This window comes from Xiphophorus maculatus, chromosome 14, assembly GCF_002775205.1.
Source record: "Xiphophorus maculatus strain JP 163 A chromosome 14, X_maculatus-5.0-male, whole genome shotgun sequence".
NCBI classification, from domain to species: domain Eukaryota; kingdom Metazoa; phylum Chordata; class Actinopteri; order Cyprinodontiformes; family Poeciliidae; genus Xiphophorus; species Xiphophorus maculatus.
The window spans coordinates 396,957-415,748 of NC_036456.1; the positions used below are offsets into that span (position 1 = coordinate 396,957).

The 18,792-nt window shown below is 39.7% G+C and overlaps 1 protein-coding gene across 2 annotated transcripts in view; it reads right to left on the bottom strand.

The window, feature by feature from the left end:
* Positions 1-18,792, bottom strand: part of afap1 (actin filament associated protein 1) — a 124,981-nt gene that overhangs the window by 56,989 nt on the left and 49,200 nt on the right. For both annotated transcript variants that reach the window (XM_023346294.1, XM_023346295.1), the window contains exons 2-3: positions 15,715-15,843; positions 15,492-15,574 (exon numbers count right to left, since the gene is read on the bottom strand). In XM_023346294.1, the coding sequence (XP_023202062.1) occupies positions 15,492-15,574; positions 15,715-15,843 (212 nt within the window). The remainder of the gene's footprint in view (positions 1-15,491; positions 15,575-15,714; positions 15,844-18,792) is intronic.

The window sequence follows — 18,792 nt, forward strand, 5'->3', positions numbered from 1 at the left end:
AGTTCAACAAAAACTAGTAAAGCATTTAAACATTCATAGAAGCATACCAGTGTCTAGCAACCTCCTGCTGGTAGATACAATGCTACAGTCACTATTTGACAAGATAATAATAATTATTGTTTAAGTAATCAGTCAGTTGTTAAAGTCAACATTAATTAACCCCAAAGTTTTTTTTGCACTTGAAATAGTCAACTACTTAACAACCAAAACTATAAAAGAGTGAAATGGTCAGGATGATCTTCCTCTGGGCAGAAATTGTTGATGGGCAGAGGTTGGTGATACATATTGCAAATGTTCCATACAACATACACTATATTGCCAAAAGTATTTTCTATCCCATCCAGATGATCAGAATCAGATGTTCCAATCACTTCCAAGGCCACAGGTGTATAAAAATTAGCACACAGGCATGCAGACTGGTTTTACAAACATTTGTGAAAGAATGGGTCGCTCTCAGGAGCTCAGTGAATTCCAGTGTGGAACTGTGATAGGAAGCAACCTGTGCAACAAATCCTACCCTGAAATTTCCTCGCTCCTAAATATTCCAGTGTCAACTGTCAGCTGTGTTATAAGACAATCGAAGTGTTTGGGAATGACAGCAACTCAGCCACGAAGTGGTAGGCCACGTAAACTGAAGGACCGGGGTCAGCAGATGCCGAAGCACATATTGCCAAGAGACCGCCAACTATCTACAGAGTCAATCACTACAGACCTCCAAACTTTTTGTTCAGAGGTCAGATTGGTTCCTGAACCAATCTGAACTTTCACATTGGTTCAGGAACAGTGCACAGAGAGCTCCCATGGTGGAGCAGCTGCATCCAAGCCATACATTATCAAATGCAATACAAAGCTTTGGATGAAGTGGTGTAAAGCATGCCGCCAATGGACTCTAGAGCAGTGGAGACATGTTCTCTAGAGTGTACTTTTGGCACACTTCTCCATCTGCCAATCTGATGGATGAGTCTGGGTTTGGCGGTTGCCAGGAAAATGGTACTTGTCTCACTGCATTATGCACAGTGTAAAGTTTGGTGGAAGGAGGATTGTGGTGTGGGGTTGCTTTTCAGGAGTTGGGCTTGGTCACTTAGTTCCAGTGACAGGAACTCTGAATGCTTCAGCATACCAAGACATTTTGGACAATTCCATGCTCCTAAATTTGTGGGAACAGTTTGGAGCTGGCCCCGTCCTCTTCCAACATGACTGTGCATCAGTGCACAAAGCAAGGCCCATAAAGACATGGATAGCAGAGTCTAGTGTGGATGAACTTGACCAGATTGTCCTGACCTGATAGAACACCTTCCGGATGAATTACAGCGGAGACTGAGAGCCAGGCCTTCTCATCCAACATTAGTACGTGACCTCACAAATACACTTCTGGAAGATTTGTCAAAAATCCCCATAAACACACTCCTAAACCTTGTGGACAGCCTTACCAGAAGAGTTGAAGTTGTTCTAGCTGCAAAGGTGGACCAGGTGGATTAGGAATGGTATGTCACTTAAGCTCATATGCAAGTCAAGGCAGGTGAACGAATACTTTTGGCAACATAGTGTAATTATGATGCTGCAGTCATTAAAAAAAAACTTGCACAAGCTTTATACGCATTTACTCCATGCTTAGCGCGACATACAGGTTTGGGGGAAGTAAAAATAGCGTTTTGGCCTGTGTAGGTTTTTTTTAAAACTGAAATCCATTTTAGAAAGAAAACCTTCAATATGTACAGGGTCCCAAATGTACAATGTGGCAATGCTTTTGAGAAATTCCCTGTGAAGCCAAATGTTGTCGTCTCCCCAAACCCGGGCACTGCACCATTACCTAGAAACCCAACAGAGTCCAGCTCTATAGCAACATAGCAACCCAAGCTGAGCTCCAGCATGTTTGGTCAGGTGGTTTTACCACTGTATGCGATGTACCTTGGCTGCTGAAAAGGATAAGTGTTTTGTTGTTGACTTACCGGCCAGAAACCACTTGCCTTATGCTTGTTGGTTGTGTATGAGGCTTCACTTCTACTTTCCAAAGATATGCAGTTGTATAACTGCACATCTGCATTTTCACATCCAAGTATAAACGTTGAGTTGGGCGGCCATGGGCAGCAGCAGCTTATTTGAATTTAAAGTGACAAAAGGCCATAAAACAGCTCATTTTGAAAGGAGCTCAAAAAAGGTAGAACCGAACAAACTAAATTCTCATTATCTTGGAATTATTTTGTGCAAAAAAATGTAATGAACATGTTTAGTAGAGTCCGTAGACCTATCCTGTATCCTATTCAAGGATACATAATAGGTCACCATCCAGTTTTCACTTACCGAGATCATAACAGTGCCCATTTATTACAATGAAGTGAGGTAAAGTAGTTGTCCCCAATCCCCGGGCCGCAGACAGGTACTGGTCCGTGGACCAATTGGTACCAGGCTGCAGAAGAAATAATTAAATATTTCCATTTTATGTATTATGTGAGTCTAGAGGACCTTTTATTTTGAAAATTCTTTAGCCCAATTCTCTCAGTTATGTCTTGTGCGATAACATTGAGCCCACAAGCAGCAAAATGAGTAAGAAACAGATCAGATTCTTTGGAAAGTTTCTTTGCGAAGTGAACAAGGTTCAGAGAAGAGACAGGAGAATGGATTTATCCCGGTAGGTTATTTCCACATTACAACCCCGATCTGCATGATATGCAGCGACTGGCTCAGTAATGAGGCAATGAAGCTTCAAAACTGCTTCACCATGTAGAGACCAGACACCTTGTGCATAAGCAATACTTCGGGTGTCATCGTCTCTCATCACTCCTAGATGAGACTGTCTCGTTGGAGAGAAACAAGCTCAGAACTCCCATTAACTCGTCGTTACTGTGAGTTAAAATTTTCATGAAAGTAAAATGTTCATTTTTGTGGTGAATCGTTATCTTATTTTGAAGGTGTAAACCATAGCGACCAGAGTCAGAGAGTGTTAGGGCAGTGGTCAAAACGAGAGGAGTAGAGCTTGTGAGTCTTAAGTCTGGTTCACACGGCACAATTTAAAAATTGTCGGCAGATTTTTCAAACACGACACTAGCCAATAAAATTACAACTGGTTTGATCGGTTCGTGTGTCCAGCCACACGGCAGGAGCCACACAAGAACCGATTTCACTCACAAACATCACGATTCCAGAAGAAAATCCTGTAAAACCCCCAACATACCATACATGAATTTAGAATAAACAAACACGGATGACGATGTAGAAGCAACAGTGATAGTTTGTGGACTAATTTTAAGAGAGCTAATGTCAGCATCAAGCCCTGACTAAATGAATAGCCTTATGTCATGTCAGGTTAATGATAGCTGAAACGTTACCGGGTTTATCAACTGTGGTACCAGTTTCTCTGCAGTTCCTCTTATTGTCATTTCTGTTGATATTCCTTGTAGGAAATGCTGAATAAACATTCATGCTGAATAAACATATCGTCTCTGATGTCCACTGGACTCTCGGTTGCGCCATGTCAGCTGTTTGGGAGTCCCCTCCGTGCTTAAGTCACTGCGCTTTCTTATTGGTTACCTTTCACTATCAACAGGATGCATTCTGGCTCCCAGTCAGAGAAAACCCCACAGGCTGCGATAATCGGGCAAAGAGACAATCCAACATTGAAAATGCCTGATGTTAAATCGGAGTCGTCCCGACATTCTACACAGCAAATTTGGAAGTGTTAATTCAACTCCTAGAGAGTTCAATTCAACACTTTGAAAGTGTCTATATTGGTCCACTCTTGTTTGTGTTAAAGTAACACTTTTGAAAGTGTTATTTGTGGTAGAGTTGAATCAACACTCTCAGTAGTTGAAATTTAACACACATCAGTGTTGAGTTACCTAATACTAGTATGTAGTGTCAAAAGTTAACACTATCAATGTGTTAGTTTAACACAGAATAGTGTTAAACATAGATCAACATAGAAATCTGAATTTTAAGAATTGAATCAAATTGAATTTGAATTTCCATCCAAATTGATCTAGCTTGGCATGCTAAATTGCAAAGCCTTGACTGATTCACGGTGATAAAAATGTTGGGGACCACTAAACTAAAGCATAACATTTGGGGTTGTACCTGCTCCAACTCATAAGAACTTTCAAAGGAAGAGTAAGAAGCTTGCTACACAAAAATTCACACAGCAAATCATTAGATCTCTCAGTGAATCACTTCGTATAAAGTATCTTATTTCCTTAAAAGTCACCATAGCCAAGTGCACATTTTTAAGATTACTTAAGTCAGACAATTAATTACTTTATAAGTGCTGTCAACTCTATACTGTGTCACTAGAAAAAAAGAGAAGAAATCTGACTTTAATCTCAGAATTCTGAGATTAAAGTCAGACTTTTTTTCAGTCGCCCTTAAATTCATCCGTACTGTAGCACTCAAAGTGATGTTGATGGGGAGCATTTGCGCAGACTCCACTGATGAACATTCCATTGGTCCTTCAATGGTCCAATTATGTCATTATAACCTCCCCGAGAACTCTGCTCACTTTTATATACATCTTATTCCTTGCCTCACTCCCCAATCAACTGTCTTTCATCAACAGAGTTAAGAATACTTTACAGAGTTACCTCTAGGGTTAGAAACTTACATGAAATACAACTGGAAAATTTTTACTTTTCTGCAGAGAAAATAGCTACCAAATCGGTCATGTGAGTATTTCTTTTTTCAGCATGCTAGGCCAGATTTAGTTTTTTTTGCCAGCAAACCCCATTCCCTCCCTTAATATTCTGCTCCCTCCTCTCATTGTTGGACCAGACCTCTAGCAAAAACCTTATCGGGTATCCTTTGAGGGAAACAGTGGTTTACTGAACTCAAAATACATTGCTGCCAGAGTTCTCCTCTCCTCTCTCCAGAGTTCTCATCTTTCCTATCTGAAAGAGGAGAAAAATATTTCCCCCGGAAAGAAGATTGGAGGATAGAAAGGAAGAGAAGTGAAAGGAACAAAAGAACTCAGTCTGAAGGGTCAAACAGGAAGCCACAACGCCTGCTTAAAGAAAATGGAACTCCTTTACAGTTGTTGAAATGCTCTGTTGAAAAGACATCTGCTGCTCCATATCTTACTAAATAGAGACCTTTTCTTTTTAAAACATAAATATTAATAATTTTCAAAAACTAAGTGTTTAGGTAAGCATTTCTCATGCTTCCAACAGAAAGCATTACATTTTACTCCAGAGAAAATGACTCTACTGCTTTGCTATGCAGTGACTAAGCTCAGAGAGAGGCATTGTTTTTTTCTTGTTTTCATTCCCCAACACAGTACCACAACCTTACAGCAGTTATGTGCAGATGATATGTTCTCAAACTAACCAGAGCTGCACACTCTCCCTCTGTTGAACAGAAATCACATGCTACTTCTCAGCCAATGCAACATAAAAATAAACTGAACCTCACATTCAAATTCAAAAATATGTAATTCATCCTAAATGGAAATTAAATGTTGTAGTTCATATTCATCTTAATTGAAATTCTTTAAATAGTTATTGTAGATAGTGATGGCTGTTAGAAGCAAAGATATCTTCAAGAGGTCTGCATTACAGTGAATTTGAAAAAGCCTGTCATGATTTGTGGTTAGAAAATGGCGAGGATGGAAGCAGAGGACCCAGGTTATGGTGAAAATGGATGATTTAATCAAAGCTCTCACAGGTAAACAGAACTCAAGTCAGCACTGGTGAACTCAAAGGCAAGGAACTCAAAACAAGTAGCACTGATAAGGACAATAGATGGGCGACAGTTTAAACAAGGACCCTATGAGGAAACACAGACACAGGTGGGATTAAATACACAAGGGAGTAATCAAGGAAACAGGACTCAGCTGGGATCAATCAAGGGGTAGACAAGAAGGCACAGGTACTAAATTGACTATAAAACAAACACAGAAACCTAAATCCTTAAAGTACCTCAAGGACGGCTACTAGACGCCTAAAAAGTCATAAAACAAAACAACCCAACCAGGGTGGGCAGAGGGTTGCCGGACAGGGGGCCAGAGTCCAAGGAAAAACACAAGGAAAACAAAACAAACTCAGTCCCAAATAAAGCGGTCAGGGCAGGGCCTGCTGCAAGGAGTTCGGCAGCGGTGCAGGTGGACGACCGAGTATGGCGAGTCTAGCGGTTGGCAGCAGCGCAGGCTTTGCCCATGAAGAGACGGAGGTGGGCGGCCGGGTGAGTGGCCGCATGGACCCACCTGTCCCACGGAGAAGACCAGGAACAGGTAAGCTAGCTGGTGACTTGGGCTGCTAGGGGAGGCTTGGCTCGATGAGCTCGGGCTGAGCGCTGAGAAACTCACTGGAGGGCTAGACCTAAGAACAGGGACGCTTTTAAGGTGCACTGGGGGACGTCAGGGACACAGTTGCTGATGCCGGAGAATTAATTGACCTGCTTACTGGGGCTGGATGCCAGCTTACTGCGGCTGGAGGCGAGAAGACTGCAGCGGCTGGCGACTGGAGACCAAGATGGGGCTCAGATGGGCAAAGGCCAGCGGGGGTTCAGAAGACCCGGAAACTGCGGAAGGCTCTGGAGACAGCTGGGCAGTCTGGAGTCTGGGAACCAGCCTTCAGCCGTGCTACCTGTTGACCAGGAGACAGTAGTGCTGCTTGACACCCCAAGACCAGGGGTACTGTGGCTGGCGGAATGGGTGGGGATGGTACTAGAAATGAAGGGGTGATCGGAGCTGTGGAGGTAGAGCAAAAGATACTGGTATCAAACTTGGGTGGAAGTGGTTCGCCAGCCATGACGGCTAAAGCTGCCTGGCTGTGCCACTCTGCTTCTTCCCACAACTGAGTCAGGTCCACGCCGGGGAGACGAGGCATCCAGTACTGCAAACCCCAAACCAGGCGTTCAGGTGTTGAAACATCAACTTAATTTTCTCCAGAGACTTCAGAGGTGCTTGGGCTTCTGGAACTACATGGCGGTGTTGGCTAGATGAAGACACCACCACGCTGTTACAAATGGCCAGAGCCAGAAAAAAGTCAGTGATGTAGGTGAGCTCCTACAAACCATCAGGAAATGGAGCAGGGTTTCGCCACTGTATCCATAAACCCCTTTACAATTTGGTGAAGGCTTTCAAAGTCTGCCGGGTCCATGTTGTAGATGTATTTTCTTTTTATTTTTTCGCTAACCTCACCTTAACTTTAAGTCTGGTCTTTTTGTCATGATTTTGTGGTTAAAAAATGGTGAGGAATGGAAGCAGAGGACCCAGGTTATGGTGAAAATTGATGATTTAATCAAAGCTCTCGCAGGTAAACAGAAATCCAGGGAGTACTGGTGAACTCAGAGGCAAGGAACTCAACACAGGTAGCACTGGCAAAGACAATGACAATACACAGGTGACAGTATAGACAAGGACCCAACGAGGAAACACAGACACAGGTGGGATTAAATACACAAGGGAGTAATCAAGGAAACAGGAGACAGCTGGGATCAATCAAGGGTAGACAAGATGACACAGGAACTAAATTGACTATAAAACAAACACAGAAACCTAAATCCTTACAAAGCCTCTGGCTGCAGATGCTATTTTTTCCCAAGACAGTCTCCTGAAGAAGATGATCGGGGTTGTCTGCAATTTTATTGATTTTATAAAGAATCTCTCTCGTCGTCATCATCATCGCCTCCAGAAGACCCACAGTTGTCCCCAGAACAGCTGTGGGGACAACTGTGTAACTGTAAGTTACACCTTAAAAGCAGGCATAAACAATGTAAATACATAGAGGACTATGATTTCAAAAAGGCTTACTCTTCAGAATACTGATAGGGTGAGAGGGTTATCTGTCAGAAAGGGCTCTCCCTTTTCCCCTTAACCCTAAATGAGACTCAATCTTGTTCAGAGACTGCCATCCAGATTAGTGTGTACACTACATTAATTACAACTGCACATCCAAAAGCATTTTCTGTTCCATGTGCTGCAAAGAAAATGAACATGATTAAAGTTGATGTTCGCATGAAGCAACACTCTACAGAGCTAGGCAAAGTCTGTTTAGGCAAAGACAAGGAAAAAGAGGGGAGGGTGCAAAGGGTGGATGAGGTGGGGGAGGTTTGTTGTACTCTCCAACATCAACACAGATGGAAATCATTTGTGTTTCTGCAAGCACGAGGACTGGTACACATTCTGTTTGAGCAGGCGTGCTGCAGAGCCTTGAATAGGACCCAACTGATGGTGTGACTGGAACCCTGGCTAGAAGCAACTGCAGCATGCAATAGAGATAAAACAATCAACAGAACAACTTAAATGTATTGGCCAGCATCTTTTTTTTAAGGCCTCTAAGCATTTTTGGAGAGAAGAATTTAAAAATAACATTGGGACCGTGGGTTAATTTGGGGTTTTGATTTATTGGTTTCTAGTTTCATTATTATTTTGTGTTCCTTAGTCACTTTGACTAAATCAGCCTTGTTTCTGTTTTTCCTTAGTTCAGTTCTTAAAGATTCTGCTTTAATAATGTTCATTTCCTGTCTGTGTCTAGTTATTCTTCTTTGCTTATATCTTAATTTTCTTGGTTCCCCTGTTGTGTACTCTCTCTTGCACCCTGTGCCATTTTGTCTCTCTATCTCCTCACGCACACACAACCCATTAGCTAATGGGTTATGCTGGTATATTGTTCCAGCATTCACTCTCTCAATATTTAAAGTAGGGGTTCACTGACTGCAGTTTTCTGGCTGATTGCCAATTACCGATCTTTAATAAGCGTGACCTGATGACTTCAATTTCGTTTGGCACTAATCTTTTTTGCCTGAAATGTGGGTAAATGTAGAAAGAAAGTTGCTGAGTTGTCAACAATGGGGTGACTACTCTTAACTCAGTGCTTCTCAATTCCAGACCTCAGGCCCCCCTGCTCTGCATGTTTTAGATGGGCCTCTATTCCAGAACACCTGATTCAAATGATTGCATGACCATCAAGTGCTGCAGAAACCTGTTGATCACCCATAGATTCAATCCAGGTGTGTAGCAGAAGGGAAACATCTAAAACATGCAGGGCAGTGAGGCCTGAGGGCCGGAATTGAGAAACACTGTTAACTGAAAATATGCAGATATGAACCAGTGGGCCAGTCTGTCAGTCAAACCTCTATCACAAGATAGCAGAAGAGGACAGTGGCTGATTTCTAGACTTTTGCTGGGGTAGATGAAATTGGGGGATGAGCTCAGCTTCACATGCAAATATCCGGTGGTTACCAAAATCAAGGAAATCGGTGTGGCTAAATTGGCTGGACGATTAATATGTGCACCCCTAATTTAAACACCTCTGCTGCCCTCTCTCCTTGCTGGTTAATCCCATTATTTCCCTGTTAAGTCACAATTTTTCCTGTGTGACCCTGCTATCTTTTACCCTGGATTCCTGTTTTATTCAGCTCTGGCTACCTATGTTCCCTGAGATTTTTGTAAGTTTGTTTTTTTTCATAATTTTTGTTATTAATTACTAAAATCCACTCGATGTCTCAGCCTGTCAGAGTAAATAGGGTGAATATCCATGCCAGGCTTTTACCCTGCCAATGACTGAAGCATAATTTGTCTGGTTGTGGACACATAGTGTGCAAAAACCTTAATAACTCTTTCTGTAGGACACAGGTGTCAAACTCCAGTCCTCAAGGGCCGCTGTCCTGCAGTTTTTAGATGTGCCACAGGTACAAAACACTGGAATTAAATGGCTTAATTACCTCCTCCTTGTGTACTGTAGATCAGTTCTCCAGACCCTTGCAATGACCTAATTATTCTATTCAGGTGTGGTGCAGCAGAGGCACATCTAAAAGTAGCAGGACACCGGCCCTTGAGAACTGGAGTTTGACACCCCTGCTGAAGGGGATGGGAGGAGAAAGGAGGAAGGCTGTTCTATCTCTGCCAGGGCAGCTTATGTAAGACTGTGTGTGGAAACATGAGGGTGGCTCATTTCAAAGCAGAAGACTGAACTGGCAGGGAGAAGATTTCCATTCAACAGTATTTAGGGGAACTATTTTTCCATGAACTTATTCTTGTGCACTCTGCACATGTGTGAAATTACCTTAAACACACAGTGACAGAGAGGGAAAATTTGGGGTATTCCATTTCCAGACTTTAGTCTAACACCAAATTAATGTTAGATGTTTATTCACCACAATCAGTATGTTAAAGGAACGAATATCATAAATGGCTTAATATGTGCTTTCTTTCTCTTTCTTTTTTTACATCTGAAAAGATAATCACAACCAGATCAGATTTGCTTCAGTTGCCCCTGGACAGAAAAATACCTTCACACTCGGACATACTCAGGAGTGTCACCAGAGGAGACCAAACTCTGTTTCTAATTACAATCTGCAATATATGTCTGTCAGTCAGTCAGCATACAGTCATGTATGTTCCTCATGTTGTCACTCACTGCCATGATTATGCATAAATTGATGCGACAGGAAAACATGCTAAAGGATTTACACAGGAATATAAAAGACAGCACACATGGCGCCAGTGCATAGCAGCATAGTTAAATCTGTCATCATGCTCATGAAGTATCAACAGAACAGTTCATATGAGGATTGGAGGTAAGTATCCCAGGAAATTGGTATCCCAGAAAAGTGAAACAAGCTATCAAATTAAAGCTGAGATTTGTGGTTTTCTGGATCAAATTCAATGTTTTCACAAATAATATCTGTTAACTTTCTCTAAGAATCTCAATTTTCTTGTATGATTAGATGGATCCTTGCATTTCTTTCAAACTGAAAGCACAGAGAAAAGGCAAAAACTATTTCCAGCAGAAAGTTTTCATTTCTAGAGATTTTTCTGGACCAGTAAAGCTGGTCCATTATAGAAACAACCTTTATGTTTAAGCTTGACAAGAAGTTATATTCATCAATCAAGCACAACATTATGACCACCTGCGTAATAGTGTGTTGTTCCTATTTTGCTGTCAAAATAGCAAAATAGGATCATTCAAGGCATGGACTCTACCAGAATCTATTGGCACTACCACAGAAGCTAACAGCTACCATCTTCCTCATATCTGCTCTTTTGGGCTCATCCATTCAATAAAAGAAAATGAATAGCACTCCTACATAGGCTGCATCGCAAACTCCAGCCAATAGCTTGCCAAATAGCATTGAGTCTAGGTATTTCAGCTTTGCAAGCTGCATGTTCTGAAATCCCTTACAAGAAAAAAAGAAAATAAGATTTGTGAATAGATTAAATTTCTATGAATAATTTCCACAGAAAAATGTGAACAAGTGACTGCATAACTGATCCACAAATAGGTGAAGTTCAAGAGAAGATATAAATATGGTCTTAAAATAAGGTAACTACCTCAAAGTCTCTCATTAATTTGAACTAAGCAATAAACTAGGCTGGACAGGACAGTTAGGCCTGTTTGATTTACAACAACAATGATTGTTTTTTTGTTTTTTTTAATGAATAGTAGCTACTTTGCTATATATCATAATATCCATGCATCCCGTATATTACTACAAGTTTACAAAACTGAGCTGTTTGGTTTTGTCCAAACAGCTTTTTCTCTATCCATGGAGAAAAAATAAATAAATAAATTCTGCCACTTCACTGTCAACATGCAGAGATCTTCACAAGTATCTAGAAATCTAAAGTGAACCTGTGCTTGTGCGTTCTGGCAGTTTGGAAAGTCTCATTTAAGTTTGTTCAACTTAATTCATGGCAACAAAAATTAACTTTCATGGTTTTAGTGTTGCTAGGATAACACTAAACAGTACCATGAAAGGTGCAGTTCAAGAGAAGAACTGCACCTTTCGTCTCTTTAGGCAACACTACCCTGGTTTTAGTGTTGCCAGGTTAACTGACAACACTAAAACCACAAAAGTTAGTTTTCAACCGACATTAACAAAATGGCAGAGTTTACTGGTCAATCAGTTTGGAAAAGCATCCGGTAAGTCATTCTAACAAAGCACATACTGGAAATGAAAAACAAAGCAAAACCTACATGTGAAATTTAGGCCCCATTCACACAGAGAAAAACACAATACTTTTTGTGAACTATTGCCAAAAAATGTACATCCACACAAGACAACACAGCACTGTAGAAATTACCGTACTGTAGAAGATATGACGGGCCAATCCATAGTGCTGTAACATGACCACAGAATGATGCAAAAAAACAGCAACCACCAAGCGATACCATGTTTGTTATTTGTGAGAGTGAAGAGCATGCAGGATAGAGAGAAATAGAGCTGGGCTGTCATCATTTCAAAAAAGATGCAGCATGAAACCAGCATTTTGAAATGTATCCACCATAGTTTCAACAATTGATAATATTCCTTTATTTAACCAGGTAAACCCCGTTGAGATCTAGATCTCATTTTCAAGAGGGACCTGAGCAAAAAATTTGCAATACATAGCAACCTGGTTACAAGATAAAAACAATTAATACATATGCACAAGTATAAAACAATAAAAACAATTTAAAAACAATGACACTGTTTCATAGAATCTTGTTGCCTATCTTTAAGAACTGCTCGAAATAAGTCCAGTGAAATCATTTCCGACATCTTAAGTTCAGACTGCAACTGATTCCACGTTGTGGGGGCAAAACACTGAATGCCTGCTTCCCTGTTTCAGTTTGAAAGTGTGGGACATGCAGAAGAATAATGTTATTGGAGCGAAGAGAACAAAAACTGACAGTTCTATGTAGGAGAGTGGATAAATATGCTGGGGTTAGACTGAGTAAAGATTTATACATCAGGATCATTAAATGATTGTTTCTCCGTTCACTTAAAGGAGCCAATGAGCTTTTGCGTACAAATCACAATGATGTGTCAAACGTCTACTACCGGTTATAAACCTTAAAGCGCAATGATACACAGTATGTAATGATTGAAGACATTTGGTCAAAGCATTCATATATAAAACATCTCCATAATCCAAAAGTGGCAGGAATGTTGCTGCTACCAGTTTTCTTCTAGCTTTGAGTGTAAAACAAGATCCATTTCGATAATAAAACCCAATTTTCATTTTCAATGTCCCTAGTAGATTTGCTATGTGATTTTTAAAAGAGAGTTTATTATCTAGAATAAAACCAAGATATTTATAATTACTGACAAACTCGATTTGTGCTCCTACTGCAGTGGTAAGCAATAGGGAAGTTTCTGGTAGTTTTCTAGCATGTGAGAAAATCATTGCTTTTGTCTTGTCCACATTCAAAACCAACTTCAGAGTTTGTAAACTTGTTTGAACTACATTAAAAGCAGACTGCAAATACTGTATTGCCTGCGATAGTGATGCAGAATAGCAGTATATTATTAAATCGTCAGCATAAAAATGGTAAAAAGCATTTGACAGATTGTCACACAAGTTATTTATATAAATAGAGAATAAAAGCGGACCCAGAAGTGAGCCTTGAGGTACGCCATTTAAAAAAGTGAGAGTACAAGAAGTGACACCAGAGAATTGAACTCTCTGGGTTCTGTTTGACAAATAATCAGCTACCCACATGGTAGCTTGATGTGAGAGCCCAATCCTGTGTAGAATTTCAATTAAAAGCTTGTGATTTACTGTGTCAAATGCCTTTGATAAATCAATAAACAAAGCAACACAATGTTTTTTGTTATCAAGAGCCAGGATAAGATCATTACAAACCTTTAACGTGGCAGTAACAGTGCTATGTTTTTTTCTAAAACCAGACTGTACATTTTGTAAAACTCAATTAGAATCTAAAAAATTCTTCAATTGATTTGACTAATTTTTCAAAAATATTTGCTACGATACATAGTTTAGAGCAGTGGTTCTCAAACTTTTTTCAGTGATGTACCCCCTTAAAAATATATTTTTAGTCAAGTACCCCCTGACATGGGCAAAACATTTTTGGAATAAAAAAGAGGTACAGTGCTGTAAAATCACTGTCTGATTTTTTAAAGCCAAACAACTTATATCAGTGAACCTGATCCACTGATCAGGTTCACTGATCCATATTTAACACAGCACTGTTAAATATGCAAACCATATTGCAAACATTGCATGGTTAAACAAAAAAGAAAAACAGAAGACGGTGACCACCAGGAAAGTATAAAACCAGTCAAAACTGAAATATGCAAAACGCTGCTAATTTATATTGGTCTCTTTAATGGTACAAAATTAAATATATACATAAATAACTAAAATGTGCTCACAGAAATAAATATGTAATTTAATTATAAATAAATTATATTTTGTTTACAAAATAAATTAACTTAATAAATAAAGATTTGCTCACAAAAAAAATAAACGTTACCTCTTTTAGGATAAAAAAAAAGAAGATTGCACTTTAATCACTTTGCATTGAACATTTGATTTGATTTGAACCCAAGACTTATTATGAGGAGCCTGTTGATTTTTCAAAGATATTTTGAAAAGCTTCACGTACCCCCTGCAGTACCTCCACGTACCCCCAGGGGTACATGTACCCCCATTTGAGAACCACTGGTTTAGAGATTGGTCTGGAATTGTTTACCTGTGATGATTCCCCACCTTTGAATAGAGGCAAAACAAATGCTGATTTCCATACACTAGGGATTTTATTAGAGATTAGACTTAGATTAAAAATATGAGATAATGGCTCTGCTATAAACTCTGCAGCCAACTTTAGAAAAAAAGGATCCAGATTATCTGGCCCCGCTGATTTTCTGATGTCTATGTTTTTCAGTTCTCTGAGAACCTCAGCTGTACAAATAGGGGAAAAGTTAAAAATGGTGGAGTTACACTCATTATTCAAAAACAGTTCATCAGTATTTACATTTTGGGTAAATGAATTTAAATCATCAAATAGAGATCCTACAGAAATAAAATGCTCATTAAAATAATTTACAATGATTGTTTCTGGTTTTCCAAAACATCGGATTGATGTGTAATTGACAAGAAATCTTCGCAGTTACACCTAAAATTGTTTCTGTGTGGATGGAAATTTAGGCTGCATTCACACTGCAGCCTGAAGTGACCCAATTCTGATTTTTTTGACGTAATGCGACCTGTATCTGATTTTTTTATGACAATCTGAACAGCACAGGTCGGACTCTTTCTGAATGTGACCCAGGCCACTTGGGTATCCGATATGTATTCGATTCAAATGTGACCTAACGTCCAAGTTGCATTCATCTGACCTGAATGTCATAGATACTCAACAAATATCCCTATTCTGCGTCCTGATACGTCCAAGCAGGAATAAAAACAACAATCATGACGAACTAAAATGAGGATCAAGTTGCTAATATGCTGCTCCGGGCGGACAACAAATTCAAAATTGTAAGCTTTGCTGCACCGTTAGCATCCATGTTTACTTATAAAACAATGAGTACTTCTTTTTGTGGCGGTTGGCAGAACACTGAAAACGCTGATTTTATTGCGCCCTCTACTGCGCAAGTGGGACACTTTCAGGTTGTTTGTCCGTTCACACTGGAGAACACATACAGGTCGCATATATTTGGAAGTGTGAACGGCCCTGGCAAAAAAAATCAGATTTGACAAAAAATCGGAAATGGGTCACTTCAGGCTGCAGTGTGAACACAGCCTTAGTGTCAAACTTGAAGGATGTGAAACTTACCAGCCATGGCTGAGGAATCTCTGGCAGGGGCATCTGAGGTGGGGCTGGCAAACCACTGTGGATGTCAGATTTAAATGAAGGTTCTGCAAAAATCAAAGAGCTCACATTAGCACTAGTAATGACAGGAATAACTGGGAGAACTGTAAAACTATCAACTCCAACTGGGTAAGAAGAATCTTCCCACATGAAAAGTTTGAGATAAGATGAAGTCCCTTCATTTCACCTTTGTCTGAAAGCACACGGTGCAGGATGTGGGAGAGGTGGACCTTCTTCTCTCGGACTCCAGCACTCAGATACTCTCTGTCCAGCAAGTCCAGGAACAGGCGAAGCTCGGTCACTAGCTCCTCCATTGCTACAGAACAAACACAACATCAGGTTTCTTTTAAAATTACTCATTTTGCATCATACATGACATTAAAGACAAAACAGTTGAAAGAAAAATGTCTAAAATCTTTCTGTGACACTATACGTGCAGGCTGATGGTTTCGACAAAACCAAGTGGTACACATTAAGACCATACATTTTGATGAGTTTGTCATAGCATCCTAAAAACCTCTTGTCAAATCTTCCAGGATTAGCTTGTAATTAGCTCCATCCATACTTCCCTCAACTCTGACAAGCTTCTCTGTCCCTTCCACTGCAAGAAAAGAGGGATTTTCGACAGCTATTGATACCTAACGCTGCCTTGCGCTTAGCGATATCGGCAAGAGTTTTTTGTCAGAATGGGAAATTGAAGTGGACAAGCATTTATGTCTTACTTTGTGTTGAAACAGTGAAAAAATAAAATAAAATAAAAAATAACATTCTGTGCCTCATTTATGTCTCTCATATATGAACATAATGCATATAAGCAATATCATATGAATATATTTTAATACAGCAATGACTGTATTAAAAAAAGGAAAAAATATATACCGGTATATGTATTTTTGAAATAGATTTTAATACAGCATTATTGATTGATAATATTGATTATTGATTGGGGCAGGGTTTATTTATAAAGACGTGTGCTGTCCAATGGGGACACATCAACCAACCAATCACATGTCGATGAATTGTGATGTCATTTGTTTCATCCAATGACTGAGAATCCACGTTGGTCTGCTGAAGCGCCTTTGTATATGCTAGGCTATTTGTATGCCAAGTAGAGTCGTTAACACCTCCCGCCAGCCCGTTCCCCCCCCCCCCCCCCCCCAACAACTGTGGATAGCTGTCGCTCATGAGCTGTGCTCGCGTCAGTATACAGGGTCAAAAACGCCACTTTTCGTGCAGTGTTCAGAAGAATCTCCCACAGCATAATGCAGCCACCACCATTATGGCAACTTTCAAGCCATGAAAGTTGCCATGGCTTGTGGCAACTTTCAACCAGGACTTTAACCCCTTTTGCACTGCAGACCATTAGCACTTCTTACATTAACCCGGTTCTATCACACTTCCCAGAACCCTGAAAGCCACGGTTCCAAACAGGCCAGCCAGACAGGGCTGGTTTGAAGTCAGCCATTGATTGACTCATTGGCTATAGCGGGCAGGTCAGAGATGAGTCTTCTTCCAGATCTTCTCAGTCAGAAGAGCGCAAGGAAAGTGAGAGAGGGAAGACGGGCAGCAAAGATCATCAGGCTGGAATTGAACCTGCGACGGCCACGTTGAGGACTAAGGTCTCCTCATGGGGGTTGTGCTCTATCCTTCCATCACCACAGCAGGTACAGGATCTGTCCCTGGTGAAGCTTGAGTCATGACATCAGACGTAGGATACAAACACAGCACTGAACTTAATTGTTTCAAATACACTTTTGAGAGTGCACATTAGGAAGTGTACTCTAAAAATACTCTTTTTAGAGAATACTTTAAGTATTTGTTTAGAGAACACTCTAAAAAGTGTATTTAAAACAATTAAATTCAATGCTATGTTTGTATCCTACATCTGACGTCATGATGCAAGCTTCACCAGGGACAGATCCTGTACTGACCGTGGTGCTGTGGTGGCACAGGTGTAGAGCACAACAAATATAAGGAGACCTTTGTCCTCAATGTGGCCGTCGCAGGTTCAATTCCAGCCTGATGACCTTTGCTGCATTGTCTTCCCGCTCTTGATTATTAAGTTAAACCAACTTAATAAATTAAGTTGGATAAACTATTTTCCTTTTTCAGTGTACAGGATCTTTGAAAAACTAAAATAACATACATACTTTTAAAATAATTTAAAGTCTAGTTGTATTTTAAGTACAATGTGAGTGATAATGTAATTTTGGATAGTTTAGTTTGGAACAACTTAAAAGTTTGATTTTATTGTCTGTATAATTTAATCAAAGAAATTTGAATTATTAGAAAAAAATAAATGATTTGAGAAACTGTAACTTAAATTTATGTGAAATAAGTTAAAAAAATTGGTAAATTGAGTTGCATAAACTTAATGCATAGAATTGGACGAACATAAGAAATTGAGTTGGTTAGATGTAGGATACAAAATTGGCATTGAACTCAATTGTTTAAAGAAAAGCCAATGTAAAATGTTCCTTTAAGTTAATTAAGTTCATTTAAGTTAGTTAGATTTGTAACTTTTAAGTTAGTTCAACACAAAAACATAAGATGGCATCAATAAATCAAATGAATTAAGTGAGATCAATGTAAACACGTTCATAAATTAACCATTAGCCAAAAACAATTTATAGAGTGTATACTTGGATTACAAATGCTTCAGCCAAAAATGTAAATAATAAACGTAACTAACATTTCTCCAATCTGATCGGGGTTTCTTGCCGACCTCTGTCCGACAACAAATCCCTCAAGTTGCAGCGGTAGTTCAGCAGCACCAAACGAAAATCCAGCTCAGAGATCAGAATCAATCAGAAGAGAATATTTTGTAGTTGGAAGCTGAGGTAATTCTTTTCCCAACTTCCTCACTGACAAGTATGCACAGAAGGATCTGGACAGGAATCCAAGAACAAATTTCTGAAACGAAGGCCGTGGTACACTGCTAAAAATGTTCTGCTCTATCTTCTTAAAAAAATTTAAGTAACTATTTGCATAATTTATTTATGTTGATGAGGCAAGACTGTTCTTTGTTTAACGTACTTATTTCTTTACATGACAAATAAAATAAAAATAGTCAAGTGAACTTAATTTTGTCAAGTAGATTAAATAAAACTCTTAAAGCCTTACAAGGAGAGTTGGGACACTCCCATAGCTTCCATAGAAAGAATGGAAAGTGGACATCACATGGGTCATGGAGCTCCTAATAGTTCCAAACTGCAGCAGTTTCAGGATTGAAATTAGTTCATTCTTGGTGTTTTAGAAGTGTTTC